Genomic DNA, 24,379 nt, shown 5'->3' on the forward strand with positions numbered 1-24,379 from the left:
ATTTGCATCCCTTTGTGTCACGCGCAGGCCTTTTGGAGACTTGTCATGATCAAGGCAAATGGCTCAATCAGCTCTTTTCCTAACCATAGTGTCTGATGCTTCTGCATGCCTCCTGGCCACCACAAACTGCCTCAGGGTGGAGCTACCACTGAATACTGATCCTCAGCTCTGCCCACAGCCAAGGCTCTGCCCCAACCCCTATGACCTGTGGGACGGCCTGGCTAGAGGGACTGGAAGTGGCACTCCTGGAGCTCTGGGAGCACGCCAGCAGAAGGAGAATGGGGCCTTTGAAACACACACCGAGGCTGGCCAGCCCCGGACACTGGCCTCTCCACAGCAGCGGGGGAGGGATTGGGCCAGCTTACCCATCACAGTGAGATTGAGCTGGCTCTCTCGATTGCCGGCAGGGAAGGTGGCAAACTCGCAGATGTAGACACCCTCGTCCTCCAGCTCCAGGCGGGAGAGGCGGATGGTGCCGTCAGTGAAGGAGGGCCGCAGGAATTCTACACGCTCGCGGTAGGGAGCCAGCACGGAGACGCCCATCGCTGGATTGTAGATGGCCACGTTCTGCTTGGAGCCGTTGGTGGACTTCTGCCACGTGACCTGGGTAATCTTCACGCCAGGCAGTGGGTTGGTAAAGCTGCAGTGCAGCACCACGTCTGTGCCGACGAAACCATACATGGAGTCGTTCACCTGGACCACCTGGGTGTGGGCTCCTGGGCAGGGCAGATGACGGGGGGGGGGGGGGGGGGGGGGGGTCAGCGGCTGTCACAAGTTCCCACCCAAACTCCCTGTGCACTGGGGTCTTGTCTTTTCTAGCAGGTACTATTCTGGTTATAAAACAAATTATTTTCTTGTTATAAAAACACTCTGGGCAATACTGAAAAATACTGAGAAGAAAGTGACAAAAATCCACAATTTCACCACTCAGAAACATCACTGATAATCTTATAGGAAGTGTCCTTTTACTTTTTGCTCTGTATCTGTGGAGCCATCTGTTTAATTAAGGTTCTCTTTTACAAAGTCAGAACCATATTATATCCGCTGTTCCGTGCGCTGCGTTTCACCTGGTGATATATTATCAGGATTGCTTCACGCCAGTAAGTGTGCGTCCACACCCTCATTTTTAATGAGGAGGGTCGAATGTGCTGCTTCCCTTTCCTGGGCCGTGGCTCCCTCTTCTGACAAGTGGGGCAGACAATCCAGTGTCTCCACCTCACAGGGCTGCTAGGAGAGCCAAGTGGTCTGATGGGTGAGAAAGTGTGCCAGGAGGCAGAAAGCGCTGGGGGTCCCACGGGCCCACAGGGACTGTCATTGTGCCAGCCCTGCTCTCTTCCCCCTCACAGCTAGACCCGTACCCTGGGATATCCTGGCTTGACCCCTCTTACCCAGCCCATGTTTCTGTTTCCCTTCTCCCCTCCTCCCATTATTCAACCTACGGGTGAGTCTGTTCATCAGCACTTGAATCATATTAATGAGCAATTCAGCCCCAGCCCCCCAGGAGCGAAGAGCCCTTCGATGCAATACTTCCTGACTCTTACCCAAGTGGTTCCCTAGAAGGCCCTTCCCTTCCTCTACCTGTGGATAATCAACTCGGGCCATCTACTCTAGGAAGTCTCCCCAATCCTCCCAGCTGTGCTGACTTAGCCACCTCCATTACAATTCCTTTCTATCTTGGAATTGGTTTTAACACCTCCAATTCCTCCACAAGACTGAACTTGTCCAAAGCAGGGTCGGTGACTTTTTTTAAAAAATATTTTACTCATTGATTTTATTGAGAGGAGTATGTGTGTGTGTGTGTGGGGGGGTGAGAAGCATCCACATAGTTGCTTCACTTTAGTTGCTCACTGACTGCTTGCCTTAACTGGGCAAGCCCAGGGTTTTGAACTGGTGACCTCAGTGTTCCAGGTTGATGCTCTACCCACTGTGCCACCACAGGCCAAGCCAGAGTCCGTGACTTCTTTTTTTTTTTTTTTTTTTTAAATTTTTTTTTTTTTCATTTTAGAGAGGAGGGGGGGGGGAGAGAGAGAGAGAGAGAGAGAGAGAGAGAGAGAGAGAGAAGGGGGGAGGAGCTGGAAGCATCAACTCCCATATGTGCCCTGACCAGGCAAGCCCAGGGTTTCGAACCGGCAACCTCAACGTTTCCAGGTCGACACTTTACCCACTGCGCCACCACAGGTCAGGCCAGAGTCTGTGACTTCTACATCTCTGTATCCTCAATGCCCAGCTCAGCATTTGACACACAGTAGGTGCTCAGTAAATATTTGTTTTTAAAATTTTTATAGATTACCATGGAAGCAGTGAGAGTGAAGATTTGCAAGAAGAAAGGAGTGACCAATGAAACTGAATAAATATATTCCCTTTAGTCTCCCCACCAGTTGTTTTATCCCACCTAAAAATGGCTTTTGTCTGAGCTTCCTTTAACCCTGAACTTGGCTTAGCTCCTTTACCTTTGGGCAGCCACTTCCATTAGTGGGTGCCTCCGGCCTGAGCTCATTCCTGAGCTCGGTCATTGGCCATGCATTCATATATACCATGTCCTGGTATCCTTACTTCAGTCAGTTTATTGGGTACCACCAGTAATATCAACGCCAGGCCTTGTCCTAACTCAGAGGCCAAAGAATGGCCTAGCTGGCTCCCCAAGGAAGTCTAGGGCCCAAGAGTAGGAACTTGGGGTTCTCACTTGCCTCTGCAAGGGGGAGACATGGGAGCAGGCCACATACATTGTTCTGAGGGCTCCAAAACCCAGGACCAGTGAAGCAGGGTGCCCCTCACTCCTCCCCTTAAGAGGGTACTGGTCACTGAGGTATCCCCTGTGCTTGACTCAGAGTAAGTACTACAGAAATGTTTCCTGAATAAATACCTCTTTGGTCTCTCCAAGCCCGGCCCATGCTATGCTCTGAAAACTTTCCTAATGCTCCCCCTTCTTTACGCCTACACACAGCTCCATGGCTCTTCAAGGGCCGCCTGGGCTATCCGTAACTCCATCCCTTCGGCTGCTCCCTTGGCCCAGCTGAGGAGCTCTGACACGCCCCTGGATGGACGCACTGTGGGCTGATGGGAGTCTGATGGAGAAGCACCAACCAGGAAGTGAGGATGGCTGGGTTGTGCTAGCCATTCCATCTTGATCTCACCTGGGGACCTTAGCCAGGAACTTTCCCTCTGAGCCCCATTTTCCTTCTCCATGAGGGAGCAGGTTTAGCTCTCCAATCTCAATGGCCTTAAGCATCTAATTCCCTGAAGTGTAGCCCAGCCCAGCTGTGATCCACCCCAGATACAGTCCCACAGGTCAGTGGGCCAGATAACCCAGTTCTCCAGCAGACTGGCCAGGTGGCAAGCAGCTAAGCCCCAGGCCCTCCCAGCAGAATAAGTGGGTGCTCCCTGTATGCTGCCCCCAGCCTCCACTCACCAAGCTTGTCCGGCAGCTGAGATAATGTGGGTATAATTGTGGAACTTTCACCACACAAAGCCAGGAACAGGAAGAGCCAGTTGGGAGAGCTTGGGCCATGGGTGCAGGTTGGGGGGTGGGGATGAGGTGTGGATACCAGGAGTCATCTTGGGATTGGTGACAGGGCATGGCGGGGCCTGCAGTGGGACAAGGACACCAAGTCTGCTGGGACCCCATCTCCTCTTATCTCCCTGCAGATGTGGAGAAAGGCAGGGTCCAGTGTCTGGCACACAGGCTGACATTCATTTGTGCCATGTTCAGCAGTGGCCTCACTCTTCAGAAAGCTGTGAGTGCCAGGAGATGGTGGACAGCAGCCTTGGTGTGGGGTGGGGAGGGCATTGAAGGGGCTTAAGCATAGCAGAGACCACATTTCATCCATTAATGCCTCACCAGGCCTGACCAGGTGATGGTACAGTGCATAGAGTGTTGGCCTGGGATGCTGAGGACCCAGATTTGAAACCATGAGGTCGCTGGCTTGAACACAGGCTCTTCCAGCTTGAGCACAGGCTCACCAGCTTGAGCATGGAATCACAGACATGACCCCATGGTTGCTGGCTTGAGCCCAAGGTCACTGGTTTGAGCAACAGGTCACCACTGGCTCATCTGGAGCCCCCAAGTCAAGGCATGTATGAGAAAGCAATCAATGTAACTAAAGTGCCGCAACTATGGGTTGATGCTTCTTATCTCTCTCCCTTCCTGTCTGTCTGTCTGTCTCTCTTATAAATAAATTAATAAATAAATAAAGCAAACAAGCCTCACCAGGCACAAAGGTAGCTCTCCCCACCCTCGTGTCTGTTTTAGGGTGAGGCTGCTCCCTTCTCTCTGGTGAACTTTCCCAGAAGCAACCCTATGGTGGAGCAGTGAAGGAAGTGCCTGACGGGCTTGCTCACTGCACAAAGAGTAGATTCTCCTGGCCCTTGTCCCTTGTGCCCCAGTGATGGGTGGGCAGGCCCAGGGGGGTGGGAGGACCTCTAAGGAGCAGGAAGACTCATTTGGATGTTGTCCTCTGTGCCCACAGCCACTGTTAGCGGAGCCAGGGGATGTGGACCTGGGGTTGGGCATAAGGAAGCTCTTGGAATATGATCATTGGGGTCACTAAGGGTAGGATCCAGAGTTATGGAACTGGGCTAGGCTGGGAAGACTGGCAAGGTCTGAAGACCCACCCTTACCCTCACCCTCCATGCTTAGGAACCTAGAATCCAGGCTTCTGGCTTGGGGCTGCCTGTCTTGTTTTGTCAATGCAGGGTCATGGAGAATGTCCCTCTTTTTACACTGGGCAGACTGGGAGGTTTTCAGAGGTAGGGGCAGACCCCTGGTGATTCTGACATGCAGGGTGGAAATGCTAGTCAATAAGGGAATGGGGTTATCACTGAAAAGGGAGAGATAGGGCTGATATGGGGGCAGGAATCCAGAAACAGGACCTTCCTCTGTGCAGAAAGAGGTGTGCAGTAAGCCTTATCTGGAAGCCTGGGAGATGGGATGGGAATTGAGAGAAGCCCCTTGGAGACTGATGATGAAGAGCTTCATCAGCACCATCATAGCTTCTCTCCCAGGTCCAGTCCTTTCCACCAGCCGCTCTGGCTGACAACCTGAAAACCGATGCTGGGTCTCACCTACATTGTCAAAGCTCTCCCTACCTTCTGCAGGGTTGTTCAGTCACCATTCCTCTCAGGCAGTGTAGTGGGGTTGTGAAGAGCCAAACAGCATGGGTTTGCACTGTCTGACCTCTGCCACTTGCCATCTGTGAAAACTTGGGTACATGACCTAACCTCTTTGTACTTCAATTTGCACAAATGTTGCACATCTGTAAAATGGGGATTATAATAACACTCGATAAAATTGTTGTAAGGATTAAATGAGAGAGTACGTGTGAAACTTAGAGAAGCAGCCCTTAGCAAAAATTAGATGCTTAATACATGTTAGTTGCTATCATCATCACCATCATTATTATCGCCACCACCACCATCATTATCATCATCCAACATCACCACCACCATCACTGTCACCATCACCCATCATCATCATCATCATCACCACCATCATCACCACCACCATCTTTATCACCACCATCTTTATCACCACCATCCATCCTTGTCATCATCACTATCAGTCATCACCATCACCGTCACCATCACCACCATCATCGTTATCATAATCATCTCTCCGTTATGAAGCAGTAGGCTGTCTTTCTTGGAACTTCATTCAACAAATATTTACTGAGCCTCTCCCCAGTTCCACTGGATGCTCCTAATACCCCTCTTCCAGGAAGCCCTTCCTGACTCTCATCCTTTCCTACTTAGCGGACATCTCTTATTTACATCCCGATCACATATAACATGACTCTGTACTCTGTTATTATTTTTTTTCTGGAATGTGTGTCTACTGTGTTTCCTATCTCCCAACAGACTGCAGGCCCCTGTGGAGGAGGGAAGAAGCAGTCTTGGCCTTGGGTTGAGTTGATCATGTCACAGCTGACACCTGCAGGGTCCAAAGAGCGGTGAGGGCCCTGCTGGCTTTCCCTGGTTCCCCAAGTAGTCAGGGCTGGTCCACAGAAGGTACCAGCTCTCCTTGCCCACAGGCTCCCTCTTACATGGGGTGCTGAGGCTGTCCCAGAGGTGGGAATGGGACGACAGAAATGGCAGCACATTGGAGCTCAGTGGCAATCTATCATTTCATAGAAACCAGGGTCCCGAGGGGTTGGGCCCCTTGCTCAGGGACATAGAACAGTAGCCCCAGCCATAAAAACAGACTCAGCTTCTCAATTTCATACTCATTCCGGGTGGAATTCCTCCCAAAATGTAATCTCAGTGCTTCCATCCACTCCTTTGGAGAAACCGCATGAATAAGTTATAACACCACAGCCATAGTGCTTGCAGGCCAGCCATGGAGCTCCAGCTGGAGTCCTGTGATTGGATGTCAGGTGATAGGTCAGAATCAGGGACTTTTGAGAGCCCAGGGGCAGGATACCTGTAGGAAGCTGCTATATTCAGAGCAGGAAGGAGCCAGAGAGGTGAGGACTGGAGGGTGGAGACACCCACGGGAAGCTCTCAGCAGAGGGGTTCTTGCATCCTGGGGATATCAAAGACTGACTTCCTTTGTTTCCTTACTTTAAACACTGCCTTTATTCTCCCTGACCACCCTATAAGCTCCAGGATCTGGGGCCCAGGCTCTCGGGGCCTGTGTACAGTGCCTCAGTTTCCCCACTAGAGCTAGGGTAGGGCAGTTCAGGCTGCTTACATAGCTTCCCAGAAGTGCTGAGCCAACAGCATTGGACTGGCCCCCTGAGACATCACGGACCTGCAAAACCCCGAGCTCAGCAATAAAACACAAAGGCTCCTCAGTTATGGCCAACAAACCTGCTCCCCAGGGCCCTGCCTGCCTGCCCTGCCCACCCCGGAGCTAATCCCTGGGCCACGGGGTTCCCACGCAGCAGGGTGCAGCCCAGAGTGTGAGGGGTGGCATTCTGCTTCCCACAGCCACCTTGAGGAGTCCCTCTTCCTGCCATCTGAAACCTCAGACCCCTCTTCCCTGCCAAGCAGGCTTGAACAGCCCCTGTGTGGGTGTGGGGGAAAGGGGGGGTCCAGGGGAGGGGGCCTCAGGAATTTCTGGCATGGACCACCTCTTCTGTCCTGGGTTCCCTCAGCTGGGTGGGCAGAGCAGCAGAGTAGCCTGGCCTAGAGAGAAGTGGGGCGCACTGGGGGAGATGCATTGAGCTCCCAAGAAAGGGCCTCTCTGAAACCAAAGTCCTTTGGCATGGCATCCATCTCTAGGGCTTTCCAAGGATGCTACATGCTCCCCCCGACAGCCCACAACTGGCAGAAGGGAAGAGGGTATCAAGTGAAGAACCAGCTAAGTGGTAAGTGGAAATGACTCATGGTGAAGAAGGGGGTGGGACTCTAGCTGAAACCACAGCAATGCAAAGGTTATAGGTCCTTCCTCCCAATGCAGCTCCTTTGCAAATATCAACACTCAGGACTGGCCTTTTCCTTTTCAAGGAAAAAGGTGAGATCAGGTCGGAAATTCCCTTTTAGGGTCCCCTTCTCGGGAAAGTTTTGTCAGTCAATGTTGCTGGGACCCAAGCGTTCTGCCAGCAAGAACCCACATGAGCAGGGTTCTCACTTAAAGCCCTTCGGACTTGTCCTGTCTCTTCTCTACACCGCAGGCATGGCTCCCCATTATCGGGGAGCTCCCCAAGGGACCAGGCTGCATCTCCAGCCTCCAGACTCCCCTCTGCACCCAGGATGGCATCCAAGAGGACCCAGGCCAGAGTGATAAAGAAGGAGCAGCTGACCCAGCTATTGTCCTGCACCTCCAAACACTCCTCGCTGGGGCTGAGTATGACAAGAGGGCATGAGGGCGGAGTCTGGGTTGAGTGCCCCTGCCCTGTGCCAGGGTAAGCCCAGCAGCACTGCTCCCCTTGCCTCCTGCCGAGCAGGGGCTCTGCTTGGCGGGAATGGAGCCTGGGGATTCTCTCTGGGAGCAGTGCTTGCTGGATGGCTCCAGGTATCCTGGGGCTTTGAATCCCTTCCACGTCCACCTTACCAGCAGAGGTGATTCATCCCATGAACCCATAGTCAGGGGCTAATTGCTACTGTCCAAACCAAGGCACCTCTAACTCTCAGTTGGGGTCACAGAAACTGCCAGTGTTTTCCTCTTGGCGGATACCCCCACCCCCAAACCCCCACACGGAGCTGGTTAATGATGGGCTACGGACTGGCGCCTGGCGCCTTAGGTGGGTGAGCGCACTGTGTGGGAGAGGAAAGGGCGCGGCCGCCTGGGAAAAGCCCCAAGAAGGAGCGGGAGTGGGAGCCCAGCATCCTCCAGACAGGCTGGGCTGGACCTGCTCCCGGCGGCACGGAAGCCCCAGGGTGGTGGTGGCAGTGGGGGCTGCTCTGGCAAGTTCTGTCTCTCTCTGAAACCTGGCGGGACAGGTTGGGGGACAGGGATGAATCAGCGGGGCTAGGCTTTGCCTTCTCTCCCTGGGGAGCAAGCGGCTGGGGACACCTGGAGTGCTCTCCCACAGGCCTGCTCCACACTGGCGGCTTCGTCCCCAAGGCTAGGACAGGGCTGGTCCTCCGCGGCCTGACTCTGCCTCACACCCCAGGACAGAGAGCCTCTCAGCTCTGCCCCTCTCCTCTCTAGCCTTTGGGCTCCAGCTCTTGGTCCTGTCTGGGCTGCGCACCCTGAACCTGCCGCCTCTCCTGAGGCCAGGCGGCCTGGAGGAAGGGCACCCACAGAACCTTAGGAGAGGCAAGCTCTGGTCTCGGCCACGTGGCCGCTCTCCTCTCTATAGCCTTAGGCTGGGCAATTTCCCCTCTTTGGCCTCAGTTTACTTTTTTGTAAAATGGAAGTGTTGGACCACATGACCCTAGAGGACTATACTTTGGATGTCAACTGTCTAGCTCTCCCTCTGTCCCAGCTCTACACTTTCCCAGGGTCAGCCTTTGGAACTTCTCTGCCAAGCGGCTGCTCCACCTGGGTACACTGCCCCACAGCTCCACCTGGGTACACTGCCCCACAGCTCTCGGAAGACCTCCCAGGTTAAGTGAAATGCCGGGGTGCACAGGGCTCACCAAGCACTGCTGATGCTGGCTCTTAAATGCTTTCCAATTCATTTTTGCTCTTCATCTCCACTGGCCTCCATCTAGACTCCTCTTAAGCCCTCTCCCAGGAGCTCAGCTCTCCCATCCCCCCCACAGAGTTTCACTTCCTTATATTCTCAACACTTCTGGGCCAGGACTTTACCCCAGTTCAGTCAATCCCGGCTCCTTCCCTTAGAACCTTAGCACCCCCCATCCCACCCCTCTCACGCGGTTCTCCCAGGCCCCGCCCCCGGCGCAGGCACAGTCATCTCTTACCTAGTCCGCGGTAGAATAATGCCAAGTGCACACACCTGCCCCCGGCGCCCCTGCTCTAACCCATTCTCCATTCTCTAAAACAGAAACTTTTCTCTACTCAAAATTCTTCCAGGGCTCCCTGCAGCCCTCAAAATCAAGTTCAAAGTCCTTCTGGGCTCTAGACCTCATCTGGGGTGTCCCAGCCATCTGCTCTCCTTGCTCTCTCTCTTGCCACATGGAACAATGCCATCAATTCCTTCTGCTGAAAACACATACCCAGTCCCTCACCCTAGTCCTCTTCATCTGTCTTGAATGATGTTAGCCTCCTGACCTGTGGTGGCGCAGTGGATAAAGCCTCGACCTGGAAATGCTGAGGTCGCTGGTTCAAAACCCTGGGCTTGCCTGGTCAAGGCACATATGGGAGTTGATGCTTCCAGCTCCTCCCCCTTCTCTCTCTCTCTCTCTCTCTCTCTTTCTCTGTCTCTCCCTCTCCTCTCTAAAAAAAAAATGAATTAAAAAAAAAAAAAAGAATGAATGATGTTAGCCTCGACTCTTGACCTTCTTGGAACCCTCCTCCCATAGGTGTTCCTGCACCCTGAGGGCCACATACGTATCACTGCATTTCCCTTGCTGAGGGGAAAGGCCAGGACTTCAGCCCTGTGCCTGGCATGCAGCAAGCATAAGGGGGTCCCAAGTGGTTGGTGGAGAAGACTGTGAGCCAGTTGGGGTCCTGGGCCAGGGTTAATCATTTCTCAGGTCTGACTGCAGCTTCCTGGAAATTGCGTATTAGCTCAGAGGCCTGGCCTATACAACAGGACATGGTGCTGTATGAGCAGGTAGAGTGTGAAGACAGAGAGGAGAGGTGAGGCTTCATATGTGCATGGCAGAGAAGCAGGCCAGGGCCCTGAATCTTCTACTCCTTGATTGAAACCAGAAAGCTACAGCCCACAATGGTGTTGATCTGTCTGATCTCTTGCCTGCCCCCCTCCCCAAGTGCTTTTTTCCCACTTGCCACTTCTTGTTTCCTTTCCTTTCTCCTCTGCCCCAGTTCCCAGCTCCCAGGCCTACCTCCTTACTCACTCCAGACCATAGGCTCACCCAAGCAAGCTGTAGTTAAGACCCTGCTCCCAAGGTCTTAGCCGGGAAAGCCTGCACCCTCCCTCACTCCAAGCCCCTCCTAGCACAGCTTGTGGGTCTCCTGGCCTGGCTCTTTGAGGTCTTGATGACATAGAAAGCCTCGCTCTAGGACCAGGATTTAGACAGGTCCTATCTCTGCAGCCAGTGTCAACTCTCTCCACCCCAGCAGACGATACTGTCTCACATAGATACATGTGGAGGCCTGTGTGTCAGCAAGGGGGAGTTTCTAATGACACATTTTGGGGACTGCAGACAGCACCCTGTTCCGAAGGCCTGTGAGGCAGTGGGAGAGGCCGGGGGTGGGGAGAAAGCAGAGGGGGGTTCCCCAGGCCTCCCCAGCGGGTTTGCGCTGATGCTCACTGCCGGATGGGAAGTGGAGGTTTCCTGATCTACCCCCGATCAGGAGGGGCCTGTTGAACTTGTGCTGACCTCTGCCAGGGCATGTCCAGTTCCAGGCGGCTGTCTGCACAGTGGCAGGGGGCTAGGCCTGTGCAGCAGGGGGAGGGTGGTCAGGTGGGTGTACGGCACCTGCTTTAGAGGCCCATTCTAAGAGGAAAGGGTCAGGTGGAAAACGAATAGGGAAGGGTGGTGGTGAATAAAATAATTCATCCATGAGGACTGAGTTTGATTCAAATAGAGTTGGCTCGTACCTGTTACTGATTAGCTGGGTGACCGAGTAAGCGGTATCCACCTCTCCTGTGCCTCAGTCTTCTCACATATGAAATAGGGTCAATTATAGATAGTACCATCTCCTAGGGCTAACATGAAGATTAAATAAGATAACTTGTATACACTCTTAGCACAGTGCTTGGCACATGCTTATGCTACTCAAGTGGCTGTATTATAGTCACGAGGAAAGAAGCTGCCTAGGAATCAGGTAAATGGGTCTCCATCATGGCTCTGCCAGTGCAGCATGTGATCTTGAGCAAGTCCCTGGTACGTCCCAAGGCCACTTTGCTAGGGCAGACTTCCTCAGGCTCGGCACTGTTGACACCTGGGGCTGGATAATTCTTGCTGTGCTGTCCTGTGCACTGTAGGATGTGCAGCACCATTGCTGGCCTCTGCCCATTCCACGCCAACAGCACCCTCCCTCAGTCGTCACAGCCAAAAATGTCTCTAGACATTGCCAGATGTTCTCAGGGATGGGGGTCAGGCAGGCTAAAGGGCATCCGGTTAAGACCCTTGGCCTGGGGGAAGGGGCATGAAGCTCAGACGGGGGTGCTGGAGGGCATGACGGGTGTAGAGGGCAGACCTGGGCAGGCTGGGTGCAGGAGGTGAGTGGGAAGCGGGGTTGGGGCAGGCCGTGAGGGGAGGAGGGTTTAGAGGCGGGCCCAGGGCAGGGGCGCAGGGCTTCCTGCTGGATCTCCTGCTCTGGCTCTGCGGGAGGAGGGCAGTGAGGGGTGCTTTGGGGAAGACAGGTTGAGAGGCCAGGACGTCCCAGGGAGTTTGGACCGGCTGCTGTTTGAATGGGTTATGAAGTGGCATGACTGTCCTGGGAAGAGGCAGAGCACGGGGAAGGAAGAGCAGGGAACAAGGCAGACAGGGAGACGCAAAGTGGAAGTGTGGCTAGAACGCAAAGTGGAAGTGTGGCTGGAACCCAGGGACAGGAAGGCAGTGGGCTGCAAGGACAAGGGGGCTGCTTCTGAGAGCAAAAATGAGGTCAGGCAGCATCTTCCTTCGGCTGGTAAACTGCTATCATTTCGGAGGGATTTTCATCTCATTTGGTTCCTGCTTAAATGAAAGCCACAACATGTGTTCTCTGCATTAGTGGAGTGTTTGTGCTTAATTAGTGGCAAATCCTTTCATATTAAAGTCATTAAGTTTTACATTTGCTCTTCTCACCCCAGGCCTGGCTCTCCTCTGTCTTTCCTTTAACGCAGGTGGCAGATCCCAGCCTCACACACACATACCGGCCCCTCCCTGTGGCATTCGAACCCTGGAGCACCAGCCCTTGTGCCTGTCCCACCCTGGGCTGGTGTTTGCTGCTCTTAGCACCTCTGGCCATGCATCAGCCTCCTATCCCACCACCTTCTGCCTCTGGGGGCTCCTCCTGGGCCAGGCTGCTGGTCAGAATTCCTCCTGCCAGGAGGGGCTGTAGGGCTGGAGTGGGAGGGACCACGCAGGCTTCAGAGGGCGAGCCGGGAGGGACACTGCTGCTGCTGAGACAATGGAGAGAAGGACTTCCACAGCCTGGGACGCCATGGCCACATAGTCCAACAAAGCAGTGGGGCTCGGGCCCGGTTCGCACTGTTAGTGTGGTGTGAGGGTCCATGGACGGGGACTGGGACAGGGTGGCAGAGACTGCCTCCTGACCCCACCCTTCCAGAAGGCCTTGGTCTCACCAGTCCCAAGCGCTGAGATGGAGGCATCTCCGTGAAGATGCTCCGTGGCCATAGCACAGTGATCCTGGACTCTCAGACAGGGAAGTGGATCAGAGCCTAAGGCAATCTCTTCCCTTCCATCTGCTTCTGAAGCAGCTTCAGAAGCGAAGGTGCCCGAGACGAGAAGGGGTCTGCTGCAGGCACCAAAACTGCTGTTTCCGTTCAGGATAAGACTTCCTGGTTTGGACCCAATGAGTGATACTGCAATCAAACTGCAGCCCAAGGTTGGGTCAAACAAGATTGCCAGGCGGGGCTGGAAGAACTGAGTCTTTTTTGAACCCTCACTGTACACATGATGCAAGAACTGAAGCAGGACTTGGGGACCAGCTCCTGGGACTCTGCAGGGGGCAGTGCAACAGGGTGTCCTAGGGCCTGTCGAGGGGCCTCCTCCGGCCCTGGACTCATGGGGTGCTAGGAAAGAGAGCAATGGTACACAGCCTCTCCTTAGCGAAGCTCCTCCCAGAATATCGTAGTTGCTACAGCCTGGCCCCAGACCCCAGCAGTTCAGCCTCCTTTCTCACTCCTCCTGGTTCAGGGCTGTGTTCATTTCCTAAAAGCCTTCCTTGCAACCCTATGAGCTCTGTTGCTGGACTTCGGGAGGGAGGGTGGCAGTCTTTATCTATGTACTCTGGGCAGCATTAAACCCCTCTAACGGGCAGGGTAGAGCAAGCAGACAAGAGGAGGAAGCAGGAAAAAGGGTATGGGTAAAGGCTTGACATCCCATTTTCTCTCTGATTGGCTTTCCTTAGCTAGAGCTGCCCCAGGAGCCTCCTCTAAATGGTTTCCAGGGGAGGGGGTCTGGAGGTAGGCCAAGAGAGCAGCCTCCCCTGCCCCCGCCACCCCAGGCTCCCGCAGATCAGGGTCTCAGGACCGCTAGGGTGGAGAGGCAGAGGCAAGCCCTTAGTCCTCACTGGTCTTTGGCTGATGCGAGGACCTAAACCCCACAGAGGAGGTACCTCCCAATGCCTCTGAAGTTCAGGCTGAGGTCTCGGTAGCATTTGAGTGGGCTGGGGTGAAATGGATCATAGGATGAGACGGAAGTGAGTGGAACTGAGGGAAAAGGGAAGGCAAAGTCTTTCAACAGTCCTATCACACTCAGAATCCACCTCGTCTACATAACTCCACACTCAACCTGGCTTGGCTACCACCCCTAATTCTTGCCCAGTCTAAGGCTCAAGCGAAAAAGGAACATTTCTCTTCCAAATAGAAGCAACAGGCACTGGATCGCACAAACTTCCCAACCTTTCTGGACACACTCCAATGTTAATCCTGAAAATATTCTCTCCAACCACCAATAGCAGCCTAGGCCCAGTTTCAAGGTCAACCTATACCACAAAACTGGGGTCATGACCCTAATCCTAGGGCTAACCTTTTCCTGGTTTTAACCATGAGGTTAAAAGTCCACGTGTGGCCATAATTTCAGCCCTAATCTTAACTCACTTCAGGGCTGGACTCAGCCACAGCATGGTGGCACCCAGGAGTAAGGCAGTCAAGGCTCACAGCTTTCTTTCTACCTCACAGTCCTCCCCCTTGGGGTGGCCAGAGAAGGTGTGATCTTCAGAGGGCCCTGATGTTGTGTGCAGGGAGAGGCTGTTTGAGCTGGAAGGCTGTCCCTGTGTGTGGGGGTCCTCCCTGACTGGGGGCCCTAGGCTCCTCCACCTGCCGCCCCACAGTAGCCTGTGAATGCGTCCAGTCTCAAGAAAGCCATTCTTGGCTGGCCCTTTCCCCATCACCCAGGAGGCTGAAATGGGTGGTGGGAGGGCACAGGCTTTCTAGTTTGTCCTGCTAATTTCAGCTTCTGCACTTACTAATGGTAGGACCCACAAACAAGTCTTGCAATGGTCCCTGAACACAGTCTTTACACCTGTAAAATAGGCTGAAATCAGCCACTTCATTTGCTGGGGCGAGGAAGAGAAGGCATCTGTGTATAGTGACCTCCATGGTTCTGGGGTCTCCTGAGGCCCCTCCTGCCTGGTCTCAATGTGCTCCCATTGCCAGGCTGCCATCCTTCCTTCCTCCTCCTTCCCTTCTCCTCCTTTCCCTTTCTCAGAAGCACTGAGATCATCACCCTCTTCTTGGCAAATGCTGAGCGGAGCAAGTCCCTGCCTATGTCGTAGCCTGTCTTCTTTCTGCCCCGTTGGGCAAGAAGCATGTGGGCTGAGGGGACCCAAGAGGGAGAAAGTGAAAACCCTGAGCCCTGGTCACTTCCCCAGCCCTGCCCCCCCCCAGTTCTCCTGGTCACTGGCAGTGTCATCTTCTCCAGTGTGGGGTCTTTTCCAACCTCCCCGCCCCTCCTCCCTGCCTTCCTACTGCCCAACATGATGAATCTATCAGGAGCCCTGCCCAGCCCTGCTTCCAGCTCAAACTTGTTGGGGTTTAGGAGTCACTGGGTAGGGGCTCGGCATGCCAAGACCTGCTTCTCGTCCTGCCTTGCAGAAACAGCCAGCACGTAGGCACCAGGGCCCAGCGTGCAGCTGCAGGGATGCAGCCCCACCTCTGGGCCATCTGCTTCCCTTCCTTCCATCCCATCCCTCTTAGCCCCATTCCCATGCACACCTCGCTCTGCCTACCTCACTGCCCACAGTGGCTTCTGAAAGCCCGGGACTGACTGGTGGCAGGCATGTGTGTGGGGAGAAGAGCAGATCCCCATGTTCTTCCAAGGCTGGGAAGGGTGCTGCCTACTTCCTTCAGCCACCCCAGGATGGGGCTGAGTCCTTTAGCAACAGAAGCCAGAGACCTCACATGCTCCCTTGCCTCCCCAGGAGAGAAAGTGAGGAAGGATGATGCTCCCTGCTGGCCCCAGCTAATGGATTGTGAGAACAGTTAACATACTTATCTGTGCTAGGGCCAGATCTGAATGTTTACATATACTAACTCAGTTAATCCTCATGACTCCAGGAGCTCCAGTCCCATTATCATCTCCATCTTGGAGAAGAGGAGAAAGAGGTCAAGTAACCGGTGCGAGGCCACATAGTCTGTGTGAAGCTGATTCGACAAGGGACAGTCTGGCTCTAGAGGCTACATTCTTCACCACTACACTGGCTGCTCATGGCCTCCCCCTTCTTTTCCTGGGGACACAAGTGGCTGGCACAGCCCTACCAAGCCCCAGAATCATGGTGAGGGTGCACACCGTGCAGGACCCTTGCCTGCTAGCAGCCATGGAGATGAGGTGGAAAGGGTCTCCTGTACGGAGGGAAGACCACGCCCCTCTGCCTCCCATCCTGGCTCTGGTTGAGGCCGAGATCCCCACCCCACTCCTGTAGGGCTACAGGGCCGCTGGGCCCAGGGCAGCCCCGCCAAGGGGATATTACGGGGTACTCCAAACACAGAAAACCTCCATTCCCCCCTCGCTCCCTTTCCTTCCTGGTCCAGGAGTTAAGAAACTTGATTTTCAGTTCACACTCTGCCAATCTGCTTGTGGCTCTTCCCTGTCTGTCCCCGGGGCTTCCCCCTGTGAAAGGCAGGCGGTCACAGCTTCCCTCCTGCCTCCAGGTCTCTGGGGCTGGAACGACAGGGTAGGCCCAGGCACTTCGGAAACAGGAAACGTCAAAGGGCTAACGACATGATTGAGCACCTATGGCGTGTCAGCCATTTACACGGATCTCAGTCTTCACAATGATTCCAGGAGGGCCCAGAGAGTCGAGTGACTCACAGACTCTGCCCTTTCCTAACACACCAGAAATGTGAGGTTGTTATTCCTTTCCTTTTAATTTTTCATCCAGCTTCTCCTACTTAGTATGCACCGCCCAAACCCCATTCCAGCCCCACTGCGCCCACCCACTATGGCTATTAGCTGCCCTGGAGCCCAGTAAGTGCACAGCAGGGACGAATGAAAAATGTGCAGAGACTCTTTATCCCCCACTCCTGAACAGGGCCAGGCCCACCAGGTGAGCAGGGAGCCCTGGACACACCGTCCAGGCCGCTCCCCCAGCAGGCTTCTCACCAGAGAGGCTTCTCACCAGGGGTAGCATGTCAAATTAGCTTCCTGAGCGAGGTCCCAGGTTTCACTGGGGCCCTCTGCCTTGCAGTGGCATCTCCTGCTTACCTTGTAAACGCTGGGAATGTGAGTTTCCTTTCTCTCACTACATGCATTTTCTCCCTGGCTAATGGCTCTTCGCTCAGAAAGTCCCCTACAAATGCTAATTGGGTTTAATTACTAGTGTAATTAATGATTCTATTGGAAAACTGAAATGTTGCGGGTAAATTTTATGTATGCATAGATAGGAAAGTCAAAGGGACAGAGAACTCACAGTGGAACCAAGAAAGAGCGTGGAGTGAAGGCAGGCTGAGACTCCTTCAGCAGTCCCATGTACAGATGAGGAAAAGGAGGTGCAGAAAAAAAGCAGCTCATCCAAGGTTGCCCAGGAGTTGGTGGGCATGTGGAAGGAGGAACTAACTGGTAGATTTGGGTCCTGGAACAACAGGGGGTGGGATCCTGTGACCTTAGCCTGTTATTGACTTAATAATGTGATAATGGGCAAGAGCACACCTGGGGAAGGTTCTCAGGTAGACACCAGCCCACAGAAATCATCTCTGGGCTGGTTTCTTTTGTTATGGCTACAGAGGCTGAGCTTCTGGGTCAGTAGATAAGCGAGTAGCTCATCAAGCCAGGAGGCAGCCAGGTGTAGAAAGTATGATGGGTGGGTAGTGGAGGGCCACCGCCCCGACACTGCCTCTAACTGTGGTTCACCCTGGAAGGGCTGGACGAGGGGTGGGTAGTGGGGCCACCGCCTGACACTGCCTCTAACTGTGGTTCACTCTGGAAGGGCTGGACGAGGCATCTCTTAAAATATCTCTTTTATCTTTCCTTGTTGGCTCACCCCCGCCCTGCCTCCTCCTGAAGTGATGAGGAGGATGAAGGTGGCTAAGATATCTGCTTCTTGAACCTCATGGTGGCCTATCAGTTTGTACTTTTTGGGAGTGGGAGGAAAATGGGGGGAGAAGTATGAGATAAGAATGAGGGAGAGGCCCTGGCCGGTTGGCTCAGCAGTAGAGCGTCGGCCTGGCGTGCGGGGGACCCGGGTTCGATTCCCAGGGCACATAGGAAAGGCGCCCATTTGCTTCTCCACCCCCACCCCTCCTTCCTCTCTGTCTCTCTCTTCCCCTCCCGCAGCCAAGGCTCCATTGGAGCAAAGATGGCCCGGGCGCTGGGGATGGCTCCTTGGCCTCTGCCCCAGGTGCTAGAGTGGCTCTGGTCGCGGCAGAGCGACGCCCTGGAGGGGCAGAGCATCGCCCCCTGGTGGGCAGAGCGTAGCCCCTGGTGGGCGTGCCGGGTGGATCCTGGTCGGGCACATGTGGGAGTCTGTCTGACTGTCTCTCCCCGTTTCCAGCTTCAGAAAAATACAAAAAAAAAAAAAAAATGGGGGAGAGAGGACTGTCTGCCTGGGAGTGAATACTGGTCCAGCCTAGGTTGGGTCCACATTCCTCCACAGCCTCGAGAATGCCTCCATGTAGAAAACCCCAAATTCGTGTGTTCAGTTGCCAAAGGGGCCTCTCCCTCTGCAGGTGTCCACACTGAGCTCTTGAGAGCTCTTTTTTTCCAGCTGCTCCCTCACCTCCATGCCCAACCCAGGACACAATCACATCAGTTACCTCCTTATATCCATTTGATGCTCTTTTCCTCAATTTCTAGAATACAGCTCCCTTGATCTCCTGATCCTCATTGAAGATCAACTTAGGAGTTCAGGCCCCCACCACTTCTTGTCCGGAACCCTGGCACCGATGGCACTGGGGAACCAGTAATGAGCATTCACTCTATAAGAGGTGCTGTTAGGCACCAAATCTTGTTTCATTTTTATAAAATTCCTCCAAGAGGGGTCCTGCAGTTAGTGCTGGGAAACTGAGGCTCAGACAGGTAAAGCCAGTGGTCCTCAACCCCCGGGCCGCGGACTGGTACCAGTCCGTGGACCATTTGGTACCGGTCCGCAGAGAAAGAATAAATAACTTACATTATTTCCGTTTTATTTATATTTAAGTCTGAACAATGTTTTATTTTTAAAAATGACCAGATTCCCTCTGTTACATCTGTCTAAGACTCACTCTTGACCCTTGTCTCGTATGTTCGACAATTATATTTAAAAATACCACAGTTTTTACGCCGGTCGCATAATTTTATTTTGTGCATTTATCTGTCCCACCCTAAAGGCCGGTCCATGAAAATATTGTCTGACATTAAATCAGTCTGTGGCCCAAAAAAGGTTGGGGACCACTGGTCTAAGCCACACTGATTAAGTAAGGTTAGAATATAAGTCAGATCTAACACCAGTCTCAGCTCTCCACTGCCTTGGGGCAAATCTAAGCTATTAATCAGCCTTCATAGTCTGTCCCTGTCTATATTCTCGGCTTCTCATGTCACCTCCACCCCACCCCCATATCCCCATCCTCCACAGTGGCCCCTGTGGAAAACTCCTATGTGACGTTCAGGGCTCACACTGCTGCCAGCTCTGTGCTCAAGCACCCCAGCTCCAGCTCTCCCTGGGCACAGTGCTGAGCTCTGCCGGGAGACATGTTACCTTTGAAGTCCCAACACGTGCCACACGGTAGGACCTTGATTTGTGTTTGCTCAATAGACCTGGAGCCAGGCTAGACAGTCCAGCCTCAGAGAACTGACTCAGGGAAGGCAAACTCAGTTGACTTCTTCGGTCACTGACACTTTCTATCAAGACTCCTTGGGAACCTCATGATGGAAGGGTCAGCAGACTCCCTGGAGAATGTCATGGCGACTTGTGAAAAGTGAGGGTTTCTCTGTCAGAGAAAGGCTGAGAGGCTCCATATGTGGGACCTGCATTCGACTCCAGCCCCCAGTGGGAGGTGGGAGATGGCTCCTGCACTACCCTGTCAGCCCGCCAGGCTAATCCTATACCCTGCTCTTCCAGCCCCACTTAACCTGATGATGCTAGATTCTGGAATAATCTAGAGCAGTGCTTTTCAACTGATGCTGTATAAAGCTTATAGAGTATTATAGAGTATAATCTTCACACAACATCCGGGTGGGTTAACTCTTTCGTGGACCGGCTGGGAATTTCTGGCAGAGCGGTAGCGGCCTGGGGACTGGCGGGTGAAAGACATCGATCTAGAGGAAGGGTGCCACCCATTTTGTAGATGTTGAAATTGAGACCCCGAAGGGTGAGGCAACTTACCTGAGGCTATACAATAAATTAACTAAAAAGCCAAGCAGAGAATCTGAGTCTCTTGATATTTTCCTGTTCTGGTCCCCAAGGGACGAGGAAGAGGGTGGGGCACAGAGAGACCCTGGTGAGTGAAGCCTTCTGGAGGGCTCTTTGGAGGGCAGGTTGATGTCCCCTGCCCGGTCCTCGGAGACCCAGACTGGCCGAGACCCAGGGGAAGGCGTGCAGCACCCCGTGCCTTGTAGCCTCTGCCCTGGGCCTCAGCAGCCCCGGGCCGAGCCCCTTTCTGGGTGCAATCTGAAAGTGCTCTGGTGTTCACCCCTGCCTGCCCTGTGGGGTGGAGGTGGCTGAGGCAGGGAAGCCTGAAAAATCAGGTCAGAGCAAATACTCCCACGTGCCCCACCTCTACCGCCGAGAGCGGGCAGAGCCAGAGCCTGCAGGACCAGAACAGGGCTCCCTGTCCTGACACGTCCCAGAGAACAGCTTGAGTGTGAAGTGAGGGAGTGAGCATGGGCTGGGGGCAGGGGGAGTGAGGGGGCGGACAGGGAGGGACGGGCAGGGGCTGGGAGATCTGTCTCACCTCAGAGGACGTGGGGACTGTGGCTGGCATAAGCCGGGAAAGAGCATAGGTTCCCGGGGTCAGAATGAAGCAGTGTGGACTCAGAGAGTCTTTGGCCCAAGTCCCCTGCCTCCCTGGTGACAGGCTCAGACAGGTCCTGGAGGCAGGGCTGCTGGCTGCAGAGAGAGCAAGGTGGGAAGCAGCATCTCGCTCCACTGTCTGGAGCAGAACCTCCCCAAGGCCTGATAGGAGTGAGATAGCAGCAGCAGTTCACCCCATAATGAGCTACAATCAACAGGAGGCCTGATAGGCAGAGGCAGGGGTGGTGGCCGCCTTCACCTCCCAGCTCCCAGCCCCCTCCCTGCCGCCCATCACGCTGACAGCTCTGGGTGCTGCCCACCATGCTCAGAGGCCAGCCTGGCGAGGGGCTGGGCCCAGGCCCTCCCATCCACAGTGGACGTGGGGAGTGGGGAGGTCCAGGTGAGGATTAGGGCAGGGAGATGCTTTGAACCCAAGAAACACTGAAGGGAACAGGTTCTTGACTCATGGTAGAAAAGGGGGGAGGGGATAGCTAGGGCTTGTTCTTTATTATTTTTATCTTTTATGAGATGTGAACTCAAGCAATTAAAATATGCATTTATTTTACACAACCGGCCCTGCTGTGTCCCTTCATCTTTGCTCCAGCCTTGGTCCTAACAGAATGATTGGTATTTCACAGCAACTTTTTATCTTCAAAGTGATTAGTCAGATTGAGTGTATCCCTAAACTCTAACAAGACTCAGACTCCTCCTTTTAGGTTCCATCATCCCTGAAAAAAACCCACTGGTAAACAGCATTTGTGCTGTCTGCCTCCCAGAATTCTAGCAGCAAGTTATTTTATTTCTGCCAATATTGACTAAATAGCTCCTACGTAACAGGCACTGGGGTGGTTCTCCCATGTAGGATCTATCTCATTTTTACTTCTCTCCTTTGGATCAAATACTGATATTCTCATTTTAGAGAGGAGGAAACTGAGGCAAAGTGGCTGAGAAATTTGCAAGTTGCATAGCTAAAAAGTGGCAACTCCAGACCCTGAGCTATCTAGTATTCTTGCTTCGGCATTGCACTTGCTTTAAAAACGAGACTACCTTCTGTTTTTGCCTGCTTGATTAGAACCTCTCCTAAGACCTAAGCAAACAGCACCTAACTCTCTGGCTGATATTCTTAGGTTGCCCATAGATTTGCTCAAGTGAATAGGATGGATTTCCCCAGAGGACAGGGTGAGCATTAGCAGCTGAAACCCTTGGTGACCTGCCCAGTCCTCATCTCCTCCCAGCCCTGTCCTGGAAGCAGAAAAGGGAAAGGGAGCAAAGACTGGGGTTTTGGAGTGGCTGAGCTCTGGCCCATGAAGCCAACTGGTGCCCGAACAGGCAGCTGGGGACCACACCTGCCCAGGCCCTGCCCTGCCTGACATACCGCCCCAGGCACCAGTTGGCAAGGGCTCCCAAGTGGACTTGGACAAGGAAGCATGTGCTTGGACTGGCGACATCCACGCTTGATCCTCTGGGCCAGGTGGCAGCAGCAGAGGGCAGTCATGCCTGGCCGGAGTTGAGGGGCCTGAACCTCCAAACGGCCCCACCAGAGGTTAGCGAGAAAGGGACCATCATAAACTACCTCTGCCTCTAGCATGGTTTTACCCCAACAACTCCACCCAGGCAGGACCACACAGATCTATTCCTCCTCTTCTTTCAAGGTCTTCTCAGTAGGGGAGTCTACTATTCCCCCTGGGAAATTGCTGAAATGTTCTATAATTCTTCCTGATGTCAGTCCTCACTCAATTCTGCATGCTGCGATGGAAGCACACTCCGTCCTGTGATGTGCTCGGGCTTGTTGGATCAGGTACCGGAGCTGGAGATCGGACGAGTCCTCCTCTTAAGGAGAGAACAGGAGGCATAGGAAGGGAATTTGGGTGGCAGACAGACCTGGGCTGGGCAGTTCCACTCCCTGACAGCAAGCCCCAGTGAGCCTCAGTTTCCTCATCTGTAAAATGGACTTAGTATTTTATCACAAAATGGCTGCAAGGATTCAATACGATAATGCATGTCCGTGGTTAGTGCGACATAGGGTAACTGCTCAGGAGGTAGCCACTGCTATGTAGGTACTTGGAGGTCGCGGATGGAGCCAACGAGCTGAGACCATCTCTTAAGACTGGGGCGGGCCCTTTCCTGTACCTCAAAGTGCGCTCCAGGCTCTCCCCAAAGGCCAAGGCTACAATTTGGATTCTAGAAGCTGCTCTGTGCCCTCCTGCAGAAGGATGAGCAGCCTCAAAGCTCCACAATAATGCCTCAGATTGCTTGGTTGCTCCCTCCCTCCCAAAGTAGTACTCTCATTGCCTGGGCTGGTCCTGGAGTCCCATGGCAAGTGGGCTAGGGGGACCAAGCAGAACTTCACAGAGTCCTGCGGCGTGCTGCCTGAAGTGGGAAAGGGAAGAGCCCTGTATCCCTAACGGCTGACCTCCTGGGCGAGAGCCTGCAAAGACGTGTATTCATACTGTGGGCTCCAAGGATGCAGGGAAATGGACCAGAGATGCCACAGATTTGACGTGGGCTGAGGGACTTGCACCAACCTTCTTTCCCAGTTCTGGGGACTTCAGAAAAGTTCTGAGTGTCCTCACAGGAACTCCAGAGCTCTTTCCCACATCCAGCAGCAGATGCCAACTATGACAGCTCCTCCCTCTCCCTGCATCCTTCTCTCTGCCACCCCAGGCCAGCCGCACCCAGCTCTGTCAGTGCCCAGCCCCGAGTCCTGAAGAGCAGAGGTCCCCATTCCAGCTGCTTGCCACACCCCTGCACCCTGGCACCTCAGGAGGGCAGGTTTGGCTGGGTCATGGGCCGGGCTGGGGCCGCAGGATGGCTGGGAGGGCCCTATTCTAACGTCTCTCCCTTCTCCCTCACCACCCACAAATATGTGATGGAGAGTTGCAGAAACTTGGGGTAGGGCTTTTTGAAAGACACTGAGTGGACTCACTGGGAATTGACTCACCTAGCTCATGAGTCCTCAGCATGACCTTCCAGGGCAGGCATCAGGAAACACTTGAGGACACCAAGGCTCAGTGGCACCAAGGACTGCGCTGGAGCCAGGATGAAAACCCAGGTCTGCCCACTGACTCGCCGCCTCTCCAAGGCCCGTTCCCCTCTGTACAGTGGGAATTACAACCACTACCACACTTGCACTGCAGGCTTGTGGCGGTGTCAAATGGGATAGCTCTGAAGAGAACTGTGTTGCTGAGAAGAGGTGCCTCGCCACTCCCATTTCATGATCCCAATGCACAGAAGCGGATTGCATACCCCTGTGCTGGGGAGGCCCCTCCTGAGAGCTCTGCCAGGAGGCCTGGAGGGGGTGGGACCTGCAATCTGGCCCCGCTGGGCATATGTTCCACCTTCCCAGGACATTGCACTGTCTGGCTGCCACTAGCCTCTCAGCCTGTTCTTGGCTCTGAGGGTCCCTGAAGTGACAAATTCATTTTGTTACTATGAATTCACCAAGCACTAACTCCTGCTTCATGAAAAGGGCTGGGCTAGGAGTCAGGAGACTCAGGTTCTAATCCTGGTGCTGCTGCCATGAGTCAGTGAAGCAAGCATGTGACTTTCTCCTGGGCCTCAGTTTCCTCATTTAAAACACATCAACTGGCTAGTCCGGGAGGCACTGCTCTGTATCAGCCCCCAATGGGCTGCATGTGCAGAAGGCAATGGGTTCTTGGGCATTAGGGAGATGCTGCTGGGTGTCAGGGACCCAAAGCCAACAGTTTAGATTTTGGGGGGACAGAGGTGTGGGGAACTGGCAGTAAGCTGACAGTCTGCCCAACCCCCCACTTCACTTGTTTTGTGAAGTTGCTAAAGGCTATTTTTTCC

The 24,379-nt window shown here is 53.8% G+C and overlaps 1 protein-coding gene across 1 annotated transcript in view; it reads right to left on the reverse strand.

Moving 5' to 3' along the window:
• NECTIN1 (nectin cell adhesion molecule 1) overlaps positions 1 to 24,379 on the reverse strand; it is a 73,355-nt gene that overhangs the window by 20,400 nt on the left and 28,576 nt on the right. The window contains exon 2 of the mRNA XM_066246930.1: positions 366 to 716. Within this exon, the coding sequence (XP_066103027.1) occupies positions 366 to 716 (351 nt within the window). The remainder of the gene's footprint in view (positions 1 to 365; positions 717 to 24,379) is intronic.

Source organism: Saccopteryx bilineata, chromosome 1 (assembly GCF_036850765.1).
Source record: "Saccopteryx bilineata isolate mSacBil1 chromosome 1, mSacBil1_pri_phased_curated, whole genome shotgun sequence".
Classification (NCBI taxonomy): Eukaryota; Metazoa; Chordata; class Mammalia; order Chiroptera; family Emballonuridae; genus Saccopteryx; species Saccopteryx bilineata.